The sequence below is a fragment of the Chironomus tepperi genome, unplaced genomic scaffold (genome assembly GCF_022539635.2).
Source record: "Chironomus tepperi strain 1889 unplaced genomic scaffold, CSIRO-AGI_Ctep_v1 contig_89, whole genome shotgun sequence".
Classification (NCBI taxonomy): domain Eukaryota; kingdom Metazoa; phylum Arthropoda; class Insecta; order Diptera; family Chironomidae; genus Chironomus; species Chironomus tepperi.
The window spans coordinates 947,183-972,633 of record NW_027226211.1 but is presented as its reverse complement, the minus strand read 5'-3'; the positions used below and the strand labels follow the sequence as shown (position 1 = coordinate 972,633).

Genomic DNA, 25,451 nt, shown 5'->3' with positions numbered 1-25,451 from the left:
TTCAACAAAATTAACTAAATTCAGCAAGTTTAGAAAAACAAGCTGAATTCAGTAAATTATGCAAATCAAGCTAAATTCTATTAATTCAGCATAATAAGCTGAAATCAGCCAGTTATGCCAATTAAACTGAATTCAACAAGTTCAGCAAATTATACTGAATTCAGCAAATTCAACGAATCATACTGAATTCAGCAAGTTCAGCAAAACAAGCTGAATCAGAAAAATTTCGAATTTCTGTTAACAATCCTTCACACTAAGGTTTCATTCCTTAAATCAATAAACTTGAAAGATTTCCACAAATCAAATTTGAAAACGTCCTCAAGTTTAATGAACCGAAACCTATTAAAATCTCCTCTGTGGATTTGTCCAATAATATTGAAGATTTTTATCCTCTCACATAATATATTTCACGTTTTTATGCTTTTTGATTGTTTTCTGCATTTTTAGTTCTCCTTTAAATTATTAATATAATTTTTTTTTATTTGTTCCTATATAACATAGTGTATATGTATGCATGCGAGTATATTTAATAACGATAGGAGTAGTATAATATATATAATATTTTTTTTTTAAAAAATTGTTATTTTTGTATAAATTTTTCCTGCTCATAAATTGAATAGATTTCTTCTCTTTTGTTCTCATGAATGACACTTAAAAAATTATTAATATTCAATGTGTTCCTTTTTTTATTCCATTTTGTATGAGAAATGTGTACATAGTGAAAAAGGGATTTTTTTTTGTTTCTGGACTACCAGAAACATAACAAAACAATTTTTCAACATAAGTAACTTCACTGGGCATTTATATATGCAATTTTAATGTCATTTTTTTTTGTAAATTCTACGTGTATAGTAAAAAATGCATCTAAAATGTAAAAAAAAAATTTGTAGAATATTAAAATGCCATCAAAATTGCAAAACAAAGTTTTACATTATTTATGTGTATAATTTTGCTAAACGATCCATCCTCATATACACAATATGAACTGCATATAAAGTTTTATTTTTTTTTCTCTCTTTTATCACGATTTACATTATTACAGCTGAGATTGTATTCAGGTGGGGTTAGGAGGATTCTGACAATTTTCTCTTAAAATTTGAAACAATTCAGCTCGTTTCAGCTGAATTCAGCCGATTTGATGTTTCTTTTCCCGTAACTGTCATCAATTTAAAATTTTATGCTGAATTCCGATTTTTAATCTCTGATAATTGTTACTGATTCAGAAAAAATTAGCAGTTTTTAACTGAACATTTTCGTCAATTCAGCAAAACGTGCTAAATTCAGCTGATTCAAATTGAAATTTTTTCGCCAATTTAGCTAGTATTAGCTGAATTCAGCGAGTGAAATTCAAAATTTCCTATTAATTTGATGAAAAAGCGCTGAATACAGCAAATCGAAATGGATATTACCATTAATACGGTGAAAAATGCAGAATTCAGCAAAATAAAAGGCTCAATTCAGCAGATTTAAGTTGAAAACTTTAGTCAATTCAGCGAACTAAAGTCAAAAATTTTTGTTAAGTTGTTAAAAAGTACTGAATTCAGCAAATTTAAATTGAAAATTTCCGTTATTTCAACAATTGCCATAAATTTTTGAAATTTTTATGTTTTCATCCCCCTAACCTCAAAAAAGCTCCTGAACACCCCTCATGCCTCATAGAAAATTTCTCATTCATGATTTTTTTTTATATAATTTTTTTGTTCAGCCACACAATTAATAAAAAATATAACAAAGAAAGGAAGAGAAATTATTCTACATTGATATTAAGTGCTCATTTTTGTTTCCTTTAATATTTCGGTGATTAATCATTGTTCAGTTTTGAAATGTCATTAATATCTACATAAAACTTTTTTTTTTGTTTTTGGTCCCATTATTTAACATTTTAATTTTTCCTCCATAAAAGAAGATTATTGAGTCCGTTCCAATCGTTGTTGGTTATGCTGAATTAATCGCTTTTGCCTTCACCATTACTTCTTTTTGCCAAGTAAGTCTCGCATTCTGTCAAACTTCTCCCACTCTTCTTCGAGTCTTAGAGCTTCAACACATCCCCAGAAATAATCACTGCTAAAGCAATCCTGCCTAGAGATATTTAAAATTAATGAGAAAAGAAGAAGGAAAAAATGATAAAATTAGAAAAGCACATAAGAGCAATTAGGAGTTAATTGAAATACGAAACTAAGTTAATTATATGCCCGAGCAGAACAATCAAGTCATTGGAGCAACGTCATGTCACTGTGCTAAATGTGACATGTCACATAGACTTTGTAACGCAACATCACTGCATGTCATTATGATAGGAGTAAGTGTCACAGTGACATTGCAGTGATGTTGCGTTGTAAAGTCTCTGTGACACATCTCTTGTACCACAGTGACATGATGTTTTTCTCCTGATCAGTGACAGCTTTGAATGTTGCCATTATGGGATCATGTCGGCAGTATACTTGGCAATGTAGTGTTGGTTATCAAATATATTGCAGATATGATGCATTCCCAAGTGTTAATGACTGCTAAATTGTTAAGATAGATAAGTGTTGTCCAAACTGTGTGGCGCGACAGTTTCGTGTGTCACCGACATTTCAGCAACAGTTGCGCACACAAGTTTGGAAATCACTATAGAGTCATATGGACTGCAACTCAACAGTCATTGCTACTTTGCAACATTCAAAGCTGAACAGATCAGTTCCGACAGTCGTTAAAAACGACAATTTTTCATCATGTGCTGCTCGGTTGTAATCAAATACAGTGTAATCAAATTCAATTTGAACAAAAAATAATTTAGAGGAAGCAAAACAGTGCCTGAGAAGTAGTTATGGTGAAAAGGAATCTTATAGTACTGATTACTTTCACATCAGGTGCATTTGCTACTAATTAGTACGAATGAAGTGTGTTAGTTGTTGACGGGAGTAATTTTTTTTATGTCTACAAACTAGGTATGGATGTTAGTGTATATCATTTGTGTAAATCTACTATCAGTGGTGGGCAACCTGTGTGTCGCGACACACTAGTGCGACACGCATGTCGTGCGACACGAATGTCATGCGACACATATGTCGTATGTCGTACATATGTCATGTGCTGTTTTGGTCGAGGCTAACCCAAGATGTCAAGGTGTGCCGCGACACAAAAAAGTTTGTCCACCACTGCTTCTACATGCTATAAAAACTCAATCTTGTTCGTACCATTTTTTTCAGATAATTTACAACAGTTCATCCATTGTTCAAATATCTCCAACATTTTTTACAAATTTTGTTGATGACGACGACGACGATGATGATGATGATGATAATGATGATGATGATTTATGATTTTCAAAATAAAACGTGTAAATAAGGCGAAAAATCTAACAATTATTATCACGATGAAACAATTATTTAATATAGCGAAGAAGAGAAGCATTGCATCATTGTCCTGCTTGAAAAAAACTGATTTTTTTTTGTTGTTGGATTCACACACATACACACACATGGTGCTTCATTGTTCCTTATTTCTCATGCATATTGATACAGCTACTAGATGACCGTCTGAATCATTCATCATAAAATGACGACTAATTAACTAAATTATTTCATTTCCATTCCTTGATGATTTTTAGATGCTGTACATGCATGCATGTATGTCTAACATTATCCAAAATAATATAAAAAAAAGAGGAAGCTTGTCATTTTTCGGGGTCGGTGGTTGATTGCGATAGTATTCAATGTTGATTATGTTGCTGATGATCAGGGGTGGAATGGATGTGCCACCCAATCCAGCTATAGCTTGCTGTGTGTGTTAAGGTCAGGAGGACATGAATAAATGTGCGTTTTGTTATATCCTCCGCCATTGATGTTTGATGGATGTTTGGGTACATCCTATACAATCTCTATCACTTTTATGTAATGTATTAAATTCACAGGAACTTTTGTTTATCATCATACATACTCTCTCACTCTCCATGTTCTATGTAACATACATATCAGTAATTTGATTACTAATATCTTGATGTCCAGCATCATTTTCGTAGGCCATAATGCACTTTTTTTTTATTCGAATTTGCTTCCTTTTTTCTTTTTTGTGTATTTCTATATATCTACTAGCTGCTGCATTTTTTGAGACTAGGTCACAAGTCGAGAGATTTCTCTCCAAAAAAAATAAAATAAACTTATACTTTATAATCTTAATCTGATCTGTGAGGGCATCTCCAGATATGTATGTGTTATGTATATTTGATTTCTGTATATCCATCCTATAATCTAAGTGCCAATATGTCCATTATACTATATTCATTCATTCTTCTACTTCTTCATCTATATATAAATATATATGTTATGTATTTTTAAAATCCTTTGGATTGAATTTTGTATGCTTTTTTTTTACTCCTCCATCCTCACTGTCTCACATCCTCCTCCACATTCATTTTTTTTTTTAGTTTCATTCGAAGGTTGGTGGGGTTGAAAAAAGATTTGATAATGTTATATGATGCTCAACATACTCAATTAGACATCCATTTATTATTTTATGCTCATCATACGACATGTCAAATAGTCTTTTAATTGCCTAAATGCGGATCCGCTCCATTCACCACCTTAATATAACTTTTTATAACATTTACTTCATCGTGTAATTGCAATGCTTCCAGACATCCTTTGAAAAATTCTGTTGTAAAACATTGTTTCCTGTATAAATGAGGTTGGTTGGCAAACATAAGAAAAAAAACAAGAAAAAATATGAATTAAATAATAAATGGGAAATAAACATCAACATACATTAATTAATCAAAGTATTTTGGACGATAAATCAAGAAGTAAATAAAGCGAAGGGAACAAAAAAAAAACAAAAAATTAAATGAAAATATTGCAACTTTTTATTATTTTAATTTATCGTGTGAAAATGGAATAAATTACATGAACGAGAAACGTGTCAGGGAACTTCCATTTTCATGAGTGGCGCACTGTTGCTGTTTAATATTTAATTTGTCTATTTTATGGAAGTTTTTGAAGATTTGAGAAATAACGGTTTTTGAAAATTTAAATTTCAAAATAATAACGGTTGTCAAAATTTTGAAGGATCAAATGCCAAAATTTTAACGATTTTCAAAAATTTGAATGAAGTTTCAAATTTTAACCGTTTACTACAATTTGAATAAATTTTCAAAACTTTGACAGTTTTCAAAAATTTGAATGAATTTCAAAATTTTAACGGTTTTCAAAAATTTGAATTAATTTTCAAATTTCAACAGTTTTCAAAAATTTGAATGAATTTTCAAAATTTGACAGTTTTCAAAAATTTAAAATAAATTTCAAATATTAACAGTTTTCAAAAATTTGAATGAATGAATTTCAAAAATTCAAAATTAACGGGTTTCAAAAATTTGAATAAAAGAATTTCAAAAATTCAAAATTAACGATTTTCAAGTTTTTGAATGAACGAATTTCAAAATTTTGACCGTTTTCAAAAATTTCAAAAGCTTTAAAATTTTCGAACCAGCATTTTCCTTTAATTGACCATTCTGATTCTGAGTCAACAATAGCTGGCATAAAGCATACCATTATTTACATCAGTAGCCACAGAAAAAAACAACTGTCTTTACCAAGACAATTTGCATTCCATAAAATTGCAATAAAGTAGATATGACGCAGAGATGGGAAGGTCCATAAAATAACATACATAAAAAAGAGACAGAACTGGCATCGATCAGATGATGGCGAAAATATATTGTAAAGTATGCAAATAATAAGGGAACTTTTTTTGGCGCTTTCAATTCCACTCATTGTGTGTAGCCATCAAAAAATATTGACTCAAAATGAATAATGAAAATAAAAGGGGGGTTGTTGTTGTTGCATATTGTATACGAACTAGGCATACAGCATGAATGATATAAAAATGTATATATGTGTAGGGTAAAAAAGGAAGCTAAAAGAATGACTTTAAATGAATTCAAATAAAGTTTTATTTGATGATGGAAAAAAGAAGCTTTTTTTACTGTTGAATGGATCCCGAGCGACACAAATTGAAGAAGGGTCAGCCATGGAGATCTTAAGGCTCTGTTGAACCACTTTTGTTGATACCAATTGGACGTTACCTCCGAAAGGCATCCATATGGACGCTATATGAATCCCACAAGGAAATCACCTCCGTTTGGCAACTGTTTGGACGCCATTTGACCTCCACATGTAGGAAAACTCTGTATGGCAGCCATATGGTCGGCATGTAGGCGGCCTCCACATGGACGCCATTTGACCTCTACGGCGAATCGACCTCCATATGGCAGTCATATGGACACCATTTGGCCCGAAAATGGAGGTGACCTCTGTATGGCACCCTTATGGACGCTATTTAACCTCCTCATGGACGTGGTCTTCATATGGCAGCCATATGGACGCCATTAGGCCTCCACATCGAGGCGGCATCCATTTGGTATCCATCAAAGTGATTAAGCAGAGCCTTAAAAGTTCCCTGGCGAACCCTTCCTCATTTGTGTCGCTCGGTATTGCAAATCTCGCCTCATCAATAGAATGTCAATGAGAACTCAATTTCATTTCCATTCCTTATCACAAAAAATTATCGAATTGTGCATGTTATTGATGTTAAGAAAATGAGAATTATTTTGATTATTACGATGAAAGAAATAATCCTGTTTTGTGCTCCAAAACCTTTAGAGCAAGTCTTTACTACACGTAATGGTAAGAAGAATGAAAAAAAAACTTCAATCCGTTCGAAGGTTAGCATAAAAATAACAAATTTCATGGGTCAACGATCCAACAATCGACCTTTTTCAAAAAAAAAAAGACGATGAATAAAAAAGAGTCAAGTCAAACTATTAAGGATGTAGTTGTACTGATGGGATGGGAGCGCATTTTTTGGGGTTCGTGCTGGATTGAAGATTGTGATGAGGTTTTGAATTTGAGAATTAACAGTTTTGAAGGATTTGATAAGTAAGAATGTCAGAAACGATTCAGACTCGTCAACCTCCTCTGAGCTTGTCCCGAGCAACACAAATGAGAAGGACTCTGTTTTGAATCCTTTAAGGCTACGTCATGGAAACAGTTATTAACACTAAATGGAAGCCGTCTACATTTGAAAGCCATATGGCCGTCAATAGGTGTTTATGAATGTATCTTAAAGGATGCCATATCGAAGCCTTTCACTTTTATGTCGCTCAGGTTTTTAGTCCATGCTTCAATTGCATGTCTACGCCATGTGCTTTCCAGGTCATATAGGCAAATCCTCGATCGGTACACATTGAATTGTTGCTATCACTACACCTCGTCGTGGAAGTATGATTAGAACCAAATGGCAGCCACTTTGCGGACACAACTAAATTTTCCAGCTAGTTCTAAGTACACTGCCGCATCGACGCTATAGTTGCAACATTTCAATATGCGCCGATCTGGATCCTCATCAAATAAGCTTGAACACAGAACAGCAACCAACCGATATCCAGACAGACAGACAAACAGTTCAGACAACAGCACCTTCATCCTCCAGGAAATAGCACTAAAAAAGTGAAAGATTTCAAGATATCATTCGACAAGAAATTAAAATAAAGTTGAAGCCTGATTGGGACACGCACAAAAGGCAAAGGTAAAAGGGTACCTTGCTTGCCTGACTTATGTATGTTGAATGGGATTCCCCAAAATGCAAATTACAACTGATCCCATCAGTTTGTAAGTAGTAAACGCAGAAGGTAAAAAAGAATAAGGTAAGGAACTTTACCTCCTTCCTTCTCTTTAACTCGTTATTCCAATCGTAAATTCAATAAAATATGTATTATATCTCCTTCATTTTCGATTGATTCACTTCTCATGATAAAGATTTTTTCAGGAATTATTGGCTGTCATTTTAAATATTCAGGTTGGAATAATAAATTATAATAGGAAAAATAAGATATGATACTCACTTACAAAGCGCATGCAACTCAACTTCTCGAAACAGACTGTAGCAGTCCTCACATATTCGATCCAATCGAAAAAATATGGATTTGTTAAATACACCTAAAAAATAATAAACAATAAATTAAGATTAAGGATATTATTAAGGATTTTTTTGGATATTATTACTATTACACAATGATAATTGTTGCTTGAATAAGGTTTAAAAGTGATTTAAGACTGTAAAACTTTATCTATCCTTAAAGATTGCTGTACACAAGAGTAAATTATCGAAGATAAACTTTTGGAAGTAATTTCAAGGGTGTTCAACTATGAAAAATTCAATTCAGCGTATTTGCTGAATTATTATTTTTCAAATTTTTAAGGTTCGTTAATCTTTAATAAATCCTCAAAAATGTGGGTATTGTGTAATAATAATAATAATTAGAATTTTCATTTAATTATGAGGAAATTGTTTATGCATTTGATATGTAAAGCTTTTTGTGCATATTACAATTAAATGATGTCGAAAGCAGCAATGAAATTTATGAGCTCTTTTAAGCTTCCATTCTATCGATGCTATCGTACGTCTATTCATAAATGCTTGTGTATGTTTATAGAATCAGTGGTGGGCAAGTTGTGCGGTGTGGCACACCTGGTGTGTCTAGTGATGCCTGGTGTGCATTAGTGCATCATTGTGCCTGATGTGCACTAGTGTGCCTAGTGTACCTGGTGTGTATTAGTGTGCCTGGTGTGGACTAGTGTGTCTGGTGTGGACTAGTATGCCTGGTGTGGACTATTGCGCCTGGTGTGGACTATTGTGCCTGGTGTAGACTTTTGTGCCTGGTGTGGACTTTTGTGCCTGGTGTGGACTAGTATGCCTGGTGTGGACTAGTGTGCCTGGTGTGGACTAGTATGCCTGGTGTGGACTAGTGTGCCTGATGTGGACTAGTGTGTCTGGTGTGGACTAGTATGCCTGGTGTGGACTATTGCGCCTGGTGTGGACTATTGTGCCTGGTGTAGACTTTTGTGCCTGGTGTGGACTTTTGTGCCTGGTGTGGACTAGTATGCCTGGTGTGCCTGTTCAGCACTAGTGTGCTTGGTGTGCCTAGTGCGAACTAATGTGTCAAAAGCCGCATGCCGTATTCAGCTTTGATTGACGTATATCACCAAGGTGTACCACGCCACACAGGTTGCCCACCACTGACTCTATAGAATTCTTAATTTATATTGTTCTATTAAATTTTACCTTTGCAGTCGATGTCGAAAAAGGAACTTCGTTTCTGCACATCATGATGTTGATATGGTAACGAAATAATCAGTGGCACTAAAATCAGTAAAAGTGCCGATAAATATAGTATTTTGCAAAGAAACATCTGCAATGAACATGAAGAGAAATAAACATAAAAAAATAGAGAAAGAGAATAGAGAAGATAGAGTAAGTATGTGTGATGTGGGGAAAATTATTCATATTATTAACGGGAAATTGTTTAATCCATAAATAGGATTTAATTAGTAGCAGGGAGGGTAATTATTATACTAGCGAAAAATATGAAATCATCTACACACACAAAATGTACGGGGGCTTTTATGTGACAGTTTAGTCGTTAATAAGGCAATGCTCATTTTGAACTATCTAACTAACTTAATTGATATTCGCAGGCCAATCATCAAATGTAATGATTTTCTATTAAATTTATACCTCATTAAAATGATTTTTCATGCGAACAAAAAATTTAAATTTTATTAAAATTTATGATTGGGGGTGCGTACGTAAATAACGTCAGACTTGTTGAGTTCTCTTTCTTCATAAACGTTAAATTTGAATTATTTTAAAGAAATCTCCAGAAAAACCGTTAAATTTTGAATTTTTTCGCAAAAGAATTGAAGTTCAAAATTGGGTGTTTCTTTGGATAAATTTTTTCAAAATTTTCGACTTTGAATTAATTTTTCTAATAATCTGGTAATTTTATAGCTCCATTCTTTATATACACTTACGGGATTTGTGCAGATCTTTATTTCTGTACAATTACTTTTTACCGTCATGCTTTATTTAATTAAATATTTTAATTTTTATGCCGGTTTCTCGGAATCAAAATATCAAATTCCGACTTTCAACATGAATTTTATGCACTTTATTCTACTTGTCACTATGGTTGAGTTGATATTTCGAGTGTATTACACTTAAAACTACCATTTGTTGCTCTTTAAACGCTGCAAAAATCCTTAATTAAAGAGAAAAATTAAAATTTTAGTGATTCCGAGAAACTTTTTTCCTAATCCGTGAGAAAATTCGTTTTTTGATTTTATGTTTTTGCAGGAGTTATAGACTAACAATACAAAATAAAGACAGATTTAGATATAATAATTAATATTAGAACGAAATTAACAGTTAGTTAATTCGTTTAATAAGCTAAAGTAATGTTTTTTTATGAAGCAAATTTTGTAGTTTTTGAGACACGAATTAGACGAATTTGACTTATCCAGAGAATCACCCAATTTGAACTTTTTTGAACATTTCAGTCAAATTTTACGAGAAATTATTAACGGTTTCCTAAAATTTTAACTTTGTTTCCAGCTGAACTTGCTGAATTAAGTCAAAATTAAAATTATTTATGATCTTTGAATTTTTAACGGTTTTTTGATATTTGAATAGTTTTAAGCGCTGAATTCGCTGAATTATACGTAGATTTTTAACGGTTTCCCAAAATTTGAATAGTTGTAAGCGCTGAATGAGCTGAATTGAGTCAAAATCAAAACCATTTCTAAACTTTAAATTTTTACCGGTTTCTAAAAATTTAAATTTTGTTAGAAGCTGAATTAGCTGAATTAAGTCAAAATCAAAACTTTTTTAACGGTTTCTTAAAATTAGAATTTACGAGCTGAACTTACTGAATTAAGTCAAAATTTAAACTTTTTTTTTTTAAATTTAAACGGTTTCTTAAGGTTTGAATTTTGTTAATAGCTGAATAATAGACTAAATGCCAAATCTTAGCTAGAATCTGCCTCATCAGACGCCATTTATGAACGCATCCCAAAATTAATTATACCCTATTTGTATACGCACACCAAATTGGGATGGTAGGAAGAGATGAATTCACCTTAATTCAATTAGCATCAAAAAATTTCCAATTTTAGACACCCATGCCTCAAACTATTTCTATATATACACAATATATATATATATTATATTTTAAGGCTCATGACTCACTCCACAAATCCGAGAAATGCCTCTAAAATAACTCTCAACAAATTCATAAATTAGCAATCAATCAAAGCCGCTTGTTGTGCCGGGGCTCTTTTTTTAGACATGTTTGTAGATCTTTCGTGTATTAAAATCAAGTCATGCATGATTCAACACTTTTTTTCGTTGAACGTCATCATTATTAACATGTCTAAAACTTTATATATTTTCATATTCACTAGAAAACTAATAAAATCATGTATAACTATAGACATGCATGCAAAATTGTATATGTGTAGTTTTGATGAAAGATTATTTTTAACTTTTTGACATATTATATCATGATGATGTGGTAATTGAGACCTAGGATGCGATAATTCAATTAGCGGGTTCAATATTTTCATTAAAATATTTACAAACATGCACGATTCTGTGTGTTTTCTAGGAATACAATAACAACAATGCTTATTCAATGAACATTTATTGTTGATAAGGAATGAATCAATATCAGTCAAGTAAGTCATTAACCTTTGGATTGTTGTTGGAAAGCTTTTTGAAATGAGTTTAGGTTGTTAACGGTTTTTTGAAATTTGAATTTTTTGGGAAAGCTGAATTTGCTGAATTTAATCAAATATTGACTGAATTCAGAAATTATTAAAGACTTTTTATATTTGAATTGACGCCGAACTTGCTGAATAGAGTCGAAATCAAAAACATAACGGTTTTTTAAAATTTGAATTAAATGCTGAACTCGCTTAATTGAGTTTAAAGTAAAAACGAAAAGAACTGAACTGGCTGAATTGAAGCACAATTGAAAACACGAAAAAAATGCTTTAAATTATTTTGGAATTTCTAACGGGTTTTTGACATTTGAATGTTGGAACAGCGCTAAAATTGCTGAATTGTGTCAGAATTTCAAAAATTTTCGTTAAATTGTAGAACAAAATTTTGTTGAAAATTAATTTTTAACGGTTTTCTGATATTCAAATGTTTTTAAGCGCTGAATTTGCTGAATTAAATCAAAATAAAACGCATTTCTGAACTTTTTAACGATTTTTTAAAATTTGAATTTTTGTTATGAGCTCAGCTCGCTGAATTGAGTCAAAATTTGAAAAATTTCCGTTAAATTTTACCAGAAAATACAACATTATTTAGGGAATTTTTAAAAGTTTTATATTAAAATATTGGTAATTGCTGAATTGAGTCTAAATCAAAACCATTTCTGAATTACTCTTTGTTAAGAACTGAATTCACAGAACTGAATTCGCTAAATTGAATCAAATTTTGCAACAATTTAGTTAAATTTCATAAGTAAATCTTTAAAGCCACACAATAAAACATCCTTTATATTCAAACAAAACGAATGTTCTCCCTGCATCTGTTTCATTATTCAAAGTGTTCTGCGAGCTATGCAGAGCAAATGAAATCAATTTCTACATTTTTCACGAACTCTCTTCTACGAAAATTAATTCAAGCGCGGCTTCATTTCTTTTTTATACATTTCATTCAGGAGTAAATTGAGACTTTTTTTTATATAAATGTTCTGCTCTTCCTCGAATTCTGCCTTCCATTTATCTTCTCATCATTCCCTGTATATCTTATATCAACTATATATGAACATTTTATTATTATATTTTTGTTGTTGTACATTTGTATATGTGTAAATAAATTATATTGCATAATCAGTTTTTTTTTGCACATATGAGATGAAAGATGAAATAAAGAAGAAGATATAATAAAAAAAAGAGAAAATATATATTTTCTGCATCCACAGCAACGTCGTTGAGACGTATAAATGTGTTAAAGGTAATATTCGCAAAGGAATCATCATCAATTAAACTTGATCAGATATAGTTGAATTAATTAACAAGTTTGCTCTTTCATTTCGATTCACATATCTCTTAAAAATCTGAATAATATGCACATATGAATATACACACAAACATAATATCCATATCCAATGCATAAATCGTGGTGTATGAAAATGTTATTGTGTCATGTTAAAGCTCAGGTGGCATGAAAAATATAAAATCAAAATGAAAAGTCATGAAACAGGTCGAATATCCGATCAGCATAAGTTTTTTGTCATAGCTACGTGGCGGCCACGTTGTAACCACATTGCGGCTACGTGACATCCAAGTGGCGACCATGTGGCATCCAAGTTTCGTTCTGGCATCCAAATGGTGATTACGTTGCATCCAAGTGGCGGCCATGTGACATTCAAGTGGCGACCACGTGACATCACAGCGACAACCACGCTGCAGATTACATGAAAATTGCCACTTGTGTCGATCGGGTCATGAGATTACGAATGTTAACTGTTTTAATTAATATCAGAATCTTATTTGACGTTATTATTATTATATTTGTGTTGTCATTCTAAAGACATGAATCACAATCGTCATACAAATCGGGAAATTTTCACATACCTACGTCGAATATTCTCACTAATCTATTCAATTATTACAGATGCATTTAATCTTGTCAATTAGTAACAATTTAAATGATTTATAAAGTCTATAGACTTATTTACAATTAGAATTGAGTGTGCATGCTATGGGAATCATAAATATGCATAAAAAATAATTATTAGAAATGAGCCTATGTGACAAAAGCATTATAGACGCTAATTAGCAATGGGGATCGTCTTTAAGTGGCGTTGTGGAACTGTGCTGTACAGACTTGCCATGCCACACATAGGTGGTAAGCTACAAACAAAACCACACACAACATGCGTCACACTAAGGTGCACAACATGCGTCACACTAAGGTGCACAACATGCGTCACATGGCATGCGTCCCAATAATGTATCGCGACACACGGCATATGTCACACTAATGTATCGCGGCATACAACATGTGTCACACTAATGTGTCGCGACACACAACAACACTTCCATAAATCACAAAATTCCTCAAACCCCACTCACCCCTTCCTTTTACCCCAACCTCAAACTCAGACGTCATCACCAAACTACCCCCACATGATTACAGACACTAAATGACTCTATGAAATTTAAGTAAATGATTTGTGAGTGAATAAGATATCCATTATGGAGAGAAACTGCTGTTGCTGATGGTGTTTTTTTCAGCAAATAAACATCGGATTGAGATTCAGAAGAATTAAGCTTAATCGTTCGACAAGCTGTGCATGATCATGGAACGCATTTCTTTGGAGAATATAGGAAAGAGTTAAGTGAAGATAAATGGTAATTAGTGGAACTGAGGATGGATTGCTTTTGTAAGGACGCTATGTTTTAAGGATGGCTAGCTTGAATGACTTATTAAAGGCGAATCTGTTAGTGCGATTGTAAGGCCTCTGTGGCCGAATGGATAGGCAACAGACCAGAAATCTGAATCATTCTTTTGATAGTGCATGGGTTCGAATCCCATTAGAAACTAATCTCTCAATCATTATATAGAGTGTTGTCAACATGACAAGGATTCGAACATTGCCCATGGCTTGACATCCAACAAGCAGTCAACAGTGACAATGTCTTGACGACAAGATCATGCAGCTTATCTATGGATCTAACCTGACAACTGTAAACAGCAATTTTGTTCACCTCCGACTCCTTATCAAGCTAAAGTCAACAATATATGATACTTGACGTATGATCTTATTTCCTTGAAAAGTAATAAAATAATTTTTGAAGACGTTCCCCCAAAAATCCCATTCCAAACAAATACACATCCTACACATTTTTTTATTAATATGATGGCATTTGAGGTCGTTTTACAGCCGAGTCCTTGGAGATTAACTTGAACTTTAATATGATATATTTCAAAAAAATTGATATTAGGGAATCCAGTAAGATGACTTTTGGACATGTTACATGCGTCTAGCAAAGAAGATAACATATGTCCGACACAAAATTCACATGTCCAATGACTATTAACATAAATTGTCTCGTAAACTACCTCAACTCAACCTCGATAGTCCCGGATAATTACCGTAAATTATTTCAAGAGGATGTCCATGACTACAGCAACAACAACAACAAAATATAAAAGAGTCATCATGAACTTTGGAACCAAATACTTTTGACTTTCAAAAAGTCCTTCATGGTGGATGTGGGAGAGTGGAAAATTTCCAGTCATTTACAATACAGTACTCATGCCAAAACGTCATACATACGATGTATGATTGTGCATATCATTTCCCCGTCCATAAAAAAAAACATGATTGAGTGAAATTGTTAATTAAATTTTTCATAAAACTAAATAGTTAAATTGATAAAAAAAAGATCATTCAATCAACTTTCTATAATAAATTTCTACAATATCAATCAATATCCAAGTCCATCCTATGTGGACAAAAAAGTTCCCATGCATGTTTATGCTATAAAATTGCGACTTTAAAAATGACAGTAAAAATTGTCATAATTAATTTGATTTCTTAATTAATGTGTCAACTAAAAGTGTGTGTGCGGTGCACGACTGTAGCACATATATAATTGGTTAAATAAATAAACTAAGATGCATTTTACATCTAACTATTACAGTGGTGGACAACATTTTTCTGTGTCGCGACACATGTTGTCTGTCTTAAGCCACTGTCGCACACGACATATGGTTCATGGCACTTTTTTGTTGACACGTGAAATCGTGTGACGTTTGTCGTGTGACGTGTGTCGCGTCACATAAGTTGTCCAACATTGAACTAACTAAGTTGCATTTTACATCGCTCATGACATACGATTCATGGCATTTTTGGTGACACTCAGTGACATGTGACATGTGTCGCACCACACATGTTGCCCAACATTGAACTAACTAACGCAACATTTGTGTTACGACACACATTGATCGTAAGTTACAACCAAAATCGCATACAACATGTAGTTCATGGTATTTTTAGTGACACTCGGTGTCATGTGACGTGTGTCATGACACACATTTTTTGTGTCGCGGCACACCAGTCACGACCGAAATCGCTCATGACATACGGTTCATGACATTTTTGGTCACTTTCAGTGTCATGTGTCATGTGTCGCACCACACATGTTACCCACCACTAAACAAACTAATTAACTTGAAGTTGAGACTTACAATTGTCCTCGAAAAGCTCATTCCAATAAGAAAACAACATGTTCTGTTAACAAATTACTCAAACGTTTTTCTTCTCGTTTTCTTTCTTGGAAATAAAAGTTTATGTGTTATACAAGCTGCTATGCTTTATATTGTGAATAAATAATGTACGATACAGCGTCGCGATAATATCTTTAAGCTTTTTTTTTTTCTGTTTCGTGTGACACAATAGACATTAAATATATAGAGCGGGATGGAGAGGAACCCGCTCTTATGTGAGGGGGATGCCTTTTGATTTATTTTTATTAATCGAAGCTGTAATAGGCAAAAAAAAAGAGAAAGAGAGAAGAGAAAAAAAATTAATAATTTTTTATGATTATTAATTTTAGTAAGTTATATCAAGAAGTGTGAAAGTAGCAAGCTGTGTTAATTAATTAATATGTTACTGCATTGAAGTATTTATTAAATGTATAGAAAAAAAAAACTAATTAATTAACATGCGCAACCGCAGCCGTTAAATAAAGAAAAAAAAGGGAAATAAATTTGAAATCCAGTTGTCGTCTATGTCACACATGTGTTTAGATATAAAAAGTTTATAGACATCCATCAGGAGGGAAGGCAACTTCAGAGCATGAATATAGTTGAGTATACTAGACTCAATATGGTCGATTATACTACATTCATAGACAAGTCGAGTTTAGTAGATTCAAAATAATCGAGCATACTAGATTCAGGACACTATAGTATACTACAGGATACAATATTCAGTAAAGTCGAGTATACTAGATTCAGTACAGTCAAGCGTACTAGATTCAGTATAATAGTGAATACTAGTTTCAGTGTTCTAGAGTATACTAAATGCAGCCAGAGTATACTAGAGTGTACCAGATATAGTATACTAGAGTATGCTTGATTATGTATACTAGAGTGTACTAGATATAGTATACTAGAGTATGCTTGATTAAGTTTTCTAGAGAACACTCAATGTACCATACTAAAGTGTATTAGATTTAGTAAACTTGAGTATACTCGATTTAGTATACTAGAGTATACTCCATTTAGTATACTAGAGTATACTTGATTTAGTATACTAGAGTATACTAGATTCTGTATGTTTGAGTATACTAGATTCAGAATAGACGAGTATGCTAGATTCAGTATACTAGTGTATACTAGTTTCAGTATACTAGAGTATACTTTATTTAGTATGGTCTAGTATACTAGATTCAGTGCAGTCGAGTACACTAGATTCAGTATAGTCGAATAATACTATACTCCAGGCTAGAATCCATATAGTCATGAATACTAGATTCTGGATAGTCAAGAATAATAGAATCTCAATTCACCAGCACAGTTCCATATACCCTCAAACTCTGTACCTCATAAATATGAACATATCAATATATCTTCCTTTAGAGCATGAGTGTCTACAACAAAATATTGCAATTTTCTATATCTGACCAATATTCTCCATGTGCTTTATATATTGTATATTTTTATCTCCCGTACATCCAGTTTCTAAAAATTATGCATACCGATCGCAAAAAAAAATAGAAGAGTTCCCATAGTCTAATCTGTTTTTCATTCACATCATAAATTTGTTATTTCAATTTCAAATCGAGAAGGAATTGTCAGAATGTATTTTTTGTTATAGTCCTAGCATGTGAACATCTAAAGCCGCCCATATGATAAATCGAGATGAGAATGGATATTCATGGTTCATAAAACTATCGTTACTACACGCGGAATGCATAAAAATTTATTTTAAGGCTGAACTGACTGAATTTTTTTTCGTGGAACTATTTCAAAGACACCAAAAGCGTACGCGATTTGCGAAATGGCATGAGAGCTACAAAAAAAAAAAAGAGATAAAAAAATTGAAAACGTGAGCATTCGCAGGAAATCCCTGGATATATATGAAATAAGACTAAGCATATGTTAGTCAATCATACTCATGATTTCTCTTCTCTTTTTCCTTTAAAGTCATCTTCTTTAATGTGGAAGACATTAAAATAAAATAAGCCATTTCAAGTACAAATGTCCTCGATTAATTTATGGCGCAATTATTAACTCATTTTTATTTACAAATAATTATTATTATGACTATCGTTATGGGTAATTTAGTAGTATCGATGATCTCTAATCGAATAAACATTAATACATGCTCATTTATTAGTGTAATTTTGCGCATCTTTCTGTTCTCAATTTAAACTATAAAAAAATATTTAATTGAATGAAAACTTCTCAAGTTAAAGATGACGATGCAAAAATAAATAAATATTGCGAATTGAGACGTTTGAAAGTGATGTGGAATATTTACTATAAAAATCAGTTTACTCGAGTGACATAAGTCATATGCTGTGATTGACACAGTAGCACAAATCACACAATCGATCCAAAATTCGACACCAGCCCGAGGTGACTCTGACTCTTGACTTGCAACATGCGACAGTCACGCACTAGGCTAGAACCATGCGACAGTTACGCATCAGACTGGCACCATACGACAGTCACGTACGAGGCTGGCATCATGCGACAGTCATGCACGTGGCTGGTACAATGCGACAGACTAGCATGAAGCTGGCACCATGCGACAGTCACGCACTAGGCTTACATTATGCGATAGACTTGCACGAAGTTTTCACCATGCAACAGTCACGCAAGAGGCTGGGACAATGTGACAGTCATGCACGAAGCTAGTCCCATGCGACAGTCACGCATTAGGCTGGTACAATTCGGCAGTGTCGCATCAAACCAACATGACGGATTTAAATCAAATTCGGCAACAAGTTAAATCAATCCAGCCTGGGGTCTGGTTTTTGATCGAGTAATCGATTTGTGATATTCGGGTAAGAATAAGAGCAGGCCGAACTTAGTGTTTGGGGGATTGAGGAAGCCGAAGTCTGACTCCGAAGCTGACCAAGTGTCAAGTATAAATCTTCACATGGTATCCTTTGTTACTAATAAATGCACAACTGTCGATTAATCTATATGAAAGGATATGTGCTTGAAAAGGTTAACAGTCAGTGTATACCGGACTGAGTGTTGCGCTATACTAGTGTGAATTTGATTCTTTTAGAAATGCAATAAATCGCATGCCGTGTGCAAATTCGGTAGAGTTTAAGATAGACGCAAAAAAATTGGGGCGACACTGGATTATCGAAATAACTCTACCAGAAGGGCAGCAGCTCCACAATCAAGATAGGAGTGATAAGGCTTAAATCCTATCATTTTCAAACCCAATAAGTACATTGAAAGTAACAGAATGCAAACAGAAATTCAGTGTGGCTTCCTAATCGAGCTTAGTGTCTTCCTAAGTTACTAGTAGCGGGTTTTGGAGTCACTAACCTTTTTTACAGCCTCAAATCAACACAATCCCTATATTGACCCCTCAAATAAAGTATCTGACATCATTTCCCAACAACCATTTAATTTGTAGACATTGCCATCAAATGTGTACGAAAATTTTAAAACTCTAAAATATGGCAAGGAAACATTTCTCATTTAAACACAAACATTCCAAAAAAAAAAAACCATTTTTAATCTAATTTTGTTGAAGAAATTTTGTACTTAATTTTAATTTGTTTTGCTTCTTAATGCCTGTACATTTCTGTATTTTTGCAAATGTGTTTGCCTCTTATTTTACATTTTGAGGAATTTAAAATACTTAGAATGAACGAAAATCATCATTTATTTCATGTACAAAAAAAAAAAAAAAAAAATTAGGACGCATTAAACGTAAGTAATGGCAATAAAATGATGACGTACACGAAATTTTTGTATTTTATGAGCTTTGGGAATAATCTGAGTGATATTTGAGTTCAAAAGTCTTGAGGGATAGCGATTATTAAACTTTAAGCGTATAGTTTCAAGGCAATTTTGAAAAAGAAATGCTTTAGCTAAGTGATCTGCTGTGGCTTCTTATTGAGGAATAATGACGGAGATTTAAATAATGAAGTGGATTTGTGGATAATTAGGAAGTTTTTTTTTATTTTGTGGTTTTTCGGAGAAATCATTGAACAGCATAAAGATTTATGGATATTTCGGCAGATTTAATGAGTCAATGACTAGCTCTTACGTGATTTTGTTTACTAGGGATAAATTAGTCTAAGACAAGTATAAGATTTAGATCTTTGTGAATTATGGAACAGAAACAACAGATAAGAATCAAGTCGCGGTATTCAGCTTGCCACTCAATCGAATAAAGCAACATCTGAACCAAATCTTAGCTTTAAAGTCAATTCGTCAACTGCCATAGTGAAATGAAGTGACTCGGTCTCGGAATGGTTTAGTAATTCGGTACAAATTGATTGCAATACCAACCCTTTGGTCATAAGTTCGAGACTCGGCAGGAGAAACTTTTCATTTGTCCTTTTTCGAATCATATGGAGTGAAAATGAGGCATATTGCCTTCTTTTGTAGACTACTAGAAGTAATGTCATCTAAAATGTGATTCTGATTCCTCAATATAAACTGCAGATCTGTCGCTTGTTATTCGTTAAAAAATTCTTGGCTGCGAATTGTCCCCTCACAACTCTGGATCTCAATGATCTGAGTAAGTATAGGCTTTTTTCATCAATTGCTGCGAACTACACAAAAAGCTAGCAGAAGTAGCTCTTTTGGCCAGGAACAGAAACTTGTTTAATCGCTTTATTAACGCCTTACGATTCACAGTCAGGAATGGACAAAAGGACGTAATGATTAATTAAAGGCAAGTTAATGTCTAGAAGATGACTAGTTCTAACGGTCTTTTGTCCACTCGATAGTGAGGGATCAATAGAAACTAATAATCATCATCAACTGCCACGAGCAAATCATTTTATGTCAATATTGACGTAAACAAGCTCATTTTCCTAAAGCTGTTCCTTAGAAAATTGAATGCGGACGTAAACCAGTTCTTACATCCAAAGCTGTTTCTTAGAAATTTGAATATGCCACTTAGTCATTTTCAATCAATTAAAATTACTTAATATTTTTTCCCACATATTCATTTGTTGCCCTATAACAATCTATGTAATACATTTGCATTCGACCAGCATTCTATTAAGGAAATGAAATTCGAATGTAATACATTATGATGAATTTTGTCATTAGGGGAATTCCTAATCCAAGAAATTAATAATTAATCAGCGTTTTGTGTCAATTTCCTAATAATTAATTTAAATATTAATAATTCATAGAATCATGTACTGCATGTAATTGTCCATAATTAGAGTTAGATGAGAATTAGAATACTGAATTTGGGCATATAGCTGCGTCTAAATTGGCAAGCGGTAGCCAGAGATAGGGGTAGTATCAAGGGATATTTAGAATTATACTTAGAACTAAAAGGGCAACCCTGGTGGTAGCCAATTGGCAAATTTGGTATTTTTACCATGTGACCATGTGACCATATGACCATGTGACCATGTATGCTTTCTTTTAATCGGGATCGGGATCGGGATATCCTGGGATCCCGAAATTTTATCGGAAGCGGGATTTGGAGAAAGCATATGACCATGTGACCATGTAACCATGTGACCATGTGACCATGTGACCATGTGACCATGTAACCATGTAACTCTAAGAATACTGTCAACATTTCAGTATATCCCGATCGGAATCCAGTCTTACTACAAATTATTAAGCTCAGTGTTGTCACAGTTTGGACAACACTAGTCTATTCATTGAGTACATTTCGTCTACAACTGATTCAAAAATGATTTAAAAAAATTCCATTCATAGCTGATTATAATAAGTTATCAATCCATTAACTCATTCATAAATCAGTCAAAGATAACATTTAAATATTCTACGCATCATAAACAGCTTCTAAATAATCTCATTTATAGCAACAATGTCTGAACGTGACACATTGTATATACTCCCTCAAAATATCATATCAAGGACAAAACAAATCAGACGATCAGCGATCATTCTAATTTATTTTTTTATAAATAATTACCAATTTAATCTGTCATGTGGAGCATCTTGTTTCCCGATTTCTTTTGAGACATCTCAAAAAATGCCGACTTTGTTAATCTAGTCGGAATGATTATACACCCAGATTTTTTTTTGGTGACATATGACCTACCTAAATGCAATCAGAAAGTTATTTTAGATTCGACTACAATCGACATCGAGTTTGATGCAAAAAATAGAAATTTAAGTATATTTGTGACTTGAAGACGTCAATTGAGTTCGCGAAATTCCCAAAATGACATTAATATCGAGTGTTTGGATAGTCGCATGATTAAAAGTTGAAGTAATCTTGAATTTCATAAGAATTGTCAGCTATGTCAATTGATCTCAAAGTGTTCGGAATATGACGCACATAATTGGCATTGAGGTTGGATTCTAAGAAGTTATAATTGATATTGCACTTTGTATTGGTGATTGGAAAGGCAAAGACAGCTATAGAGTCAATTTTAGTTAGTATCTAAGGGAGATTATGCAAGCCTATGTATAAGATGCGCAGACTAGCAGTTTAAGGTCGGATTAAATGGATTTCAATTGATCTTTATTGTTGGGTTTCCCGAAGTATCGATATGGATGAATATTCGAGACGAAACCAAGACTAAGACCACAAAGAGAATTTTCTGAAATCTCGTGACCTGAACCGGGAAATCTTAGTCTTGGTCTCGAGATGCCTTGCTGTATGACAAAAAAGTAAGCAAGAAAGTTTGAATAATTAAAAGACATGTACGTGATATTAAACATGTGGCTTTGTAATTGAAGACATATCTTCTCAAGACGACTTTTTCCGCGATTATAAGTTTCCATCTTAGTTCAGTACAAGGATAAGAGTTATGCAATGACTAACGAATAAGAAAAGAAGGTTTAAGTCTGTTTTTTGCCACGCTAACCAACAACCCTCGTCAGCTCAGGGGGTAAGAGCACTTGATATGTAAATAATCGAAAGGGCGAAGGTTTGAATCCCACTTGAACTATAGTTGTGAAGAAATGTCCTTTTATAGAACCTTAGAAGTTGTAAGGTTCCAAACCTACAATTCAATGAATTAACTTCGAAAACACTAAAATCTACTATGTAGTGAATTTGATCCCAAAGAAATATGGACATAAATATGCTTACAAAATGGAGCATACTCAATTAGTTTGATTTGAGTATACATACTCAATAGAAAGCATCATTTAGATGCGTACGCTCATTGTCTGTTAAGTGCCACATCATTCAGTCTAATTTAGCATGTCTCAAAGTTAAGGTTTTCTGATGCAGAAGTCCACGACTCGAGATTTGTCCGAAATCAGGACTTTGAGAGACTTTACTTAAAGCATGAACCTCCACATGACACACCCCTGTCCAAAAACACATGCGTGTCCCCCACAAACCATAGCTTAAGAATCAACTGATGATCAAAATACACATCTGACAAAGTTAGGATTCAAGTGCAAGCAATGACAAAAATAATGTGAGAATGATACTAAAAATATGTTTTTTTATTAAAAAACAGCCATAAGTGTGAAATACGAGTCTATTGAATCAAGAATGTCATGACGGAATATTGCACACACCAAGAGTAGCATAAAGGCACTAAGTATATCTGTACCGAAACGCGTCATATTGTGCAATTTATCATGAGGATTGCGTTAGATTTTTTTTTATAAAGTGTGTATAGATATGATATATATGTGTCTCATTGCCTTCAAGCAGCAACAGCAGCATTTTTTTTAATTAACATTCGCAAAAGAGAGTGAGAGAAGTAATAATAATAACTGATACTAGTAAGTGCTGCGTGTAAATGTAAAATACTGTAAAATACGTCAACAACTGATCTATATTTCACATAATCAGCCGACTATGAACTTATATATATACATGATTTTGTTTATTATTAAAAGTCGTGCCTTCAAAATGTGGGAGCGAATGAGAGAGTGACTGTATATTTTGGAATTGAAATATATAAAAAAAAAGAAAGAAATCACTCGGTTGTCGGTTCGATTCACTCTCATATACAATGACAAATAGCAATTGAGGCATTAATCGTGCGAATAAATCAGACCGTACATATAATAAACTTGTTTTTCTTATGGGTGACATTAAGTCTGGGCGCAAAACTGAATATTTTTTTTTATTTTGCCGTTCATTTTCTTCTTTTCTTTTTAATCACGAAAACAGATATTTTATTCATGAATCTGCCTGTGTGACTCTGTGAGACTTGCTTGCTCATATTATATATATTTTTTTTTTCTGTCTTTTTAAAAGCTGTACATGAGTGTATTGTATATTAAATGTTATAAATATACATGCTATTTTACAATATAATATTGTATCCTCACAGACTTAATTGATATACTTACAAATTATTCAGACAACAAAATGAAAATAAAATTTGTGGTTAATGTCGTGTGTGATTATTTGATGTTTTATTTTCTGTTGTTATTTTGTCTTCCTTCCTTTTTTTTTTGACAATTAATTTGTTGCCCGTACAAAAAAAAGAGAATTTCTTCAAACTTTAATTGTTCTCGTGTCTGACTCTTTTAACTCTTTTTATCGACGTTTTTAAAATGAATTTGAATTTGTCTCATGTGCAGTGATTGCATGAATAGATTCAGGTCTTGTGTGATGATTAAAAAAAAATCAGGTGAAATGAACTTGCTGGACTGGGACGTGTCTGTCTTATTGTGCCTGACTCAATGATGTTTCCGGGATTTTCTCGCGCCCGCGATTTTTTTTCTTCTTTCTATATATAAATTCTTTTATGCTCGTCACAATTTTGATAGATTTTCTTGTTTTAATCACGGTTCTCACACAATTGCCGCAATTATTTATATCATATAATTTCATTAGATATTTTAAAAAAATTATTATCTTTATATGAACATCATATGCTACACAAAAATTCCTTCACTTTTTTTATATATATTTTATTTTATTTTATATTTATGAAGAATTTCTTCTTTTCCTCCTCAATATGGGCCTTTTTTGCGAACTCGTGAGACTCGAAATAACATAAACTTAATAAAATAAAATGGCTTTTAAAAAGACCAACAAGTTAATATAATTAAAAAATTAACTTTAAAAATTATAAATTGCCGACTTTTTATATGTTGCACTTTGACAAAGCACCGATAAATAATTTAATTAAAGCACGCAAATAAATAAATTAGTTTTTTTAAAAAAAAAGACTTTAATTTTGCACAGTATCTTTATCTGTTCTTGTGTTTTTTACGACTGCCACTTACAGATTGTTTCTGCTATATGCTCGAAATTGTTTTTGATTCAATGTTTTATGGTGTAATTTTTGTGGCTGAATTTGAATTTTTTGGTGTCGTTATGCTGTTGTGCAGCATTCAATTGTTTCTTCCTCAATATTTACAACTATTTGACCATTAATCAATGTTTTTGCCGTTAAAAATTCAAATTTAAAATTTTCCAACCTACTTTG

At 32.9% G+C, this 25,451-nt stretch overlaps 1 protein-coding gene across 2 annotated transcripts; it reads right to left on the bottom strand.

Annotated features, from left to right (window-relative positions):
- ITP (ion transport peptide) lies at nucleotides 1–25,245 on the bottom strand. Of its 2 annotated transcripts, XM_070635454.1 has the most exons (5): nucleotides 24,364–25,245; nucleotides 16,087–16,380; nucleotides 9,100–9,226; nucleotides 7,880–7,973; nucleotides 1–2,079 (listed from the first exon to the last, which is right to left on the bottom strand). In XM_070635454.1, the coding sequence occupies exons 2-5, from the start codon at nucleotides 16,105–16,107 to the stop codon at nucleotides 1,968–1,970; spliced, it is 354 nt and encodes a 117-aa protein (XP_070491555.1). In that variant the 5' UTR covers nucleotides 16,108–16,380; nucleotides 24,364–25,245; the 3' UTR covers nucleotides 1–1,967. The 2 variants fall into 2 exon arrangements, 1 of the variants encoding a protein (XP_070491555.1); XR_011544071.1 differs by lacking the exons at nucleotides 7,880–7,973; nucleotides 9,100–9,226; nucleotides 16,087–16,380; nucleotides 24,364–25,245 and adding an exon at nucleotides 3,180–4,520.
- Between the last annotated feature and the right edge of the window lie 206 nt (nucleotides 25,246–25,451).

Coding starts and splice junctions, on each gene's coding strand:
- ITP (XM_070635454.1), bottom strand. CDS start 16,107: ATGAGCTTTTCGAGGACAATT. Junction 7,974..9,099: donor TTTCGACATCGACTGCAAAG/GTAAAATTTAAT, acceptor ATTATTTTTTAG/GTGTATTTAACAAATCCATA. Junction 2,080..7,879: donor GAGTTGCATGCGCTTTGTAA/GTGAGTATCATA, acceptor AAATATCTCTAG/GCAGGATTGCTTTAGCAGTG.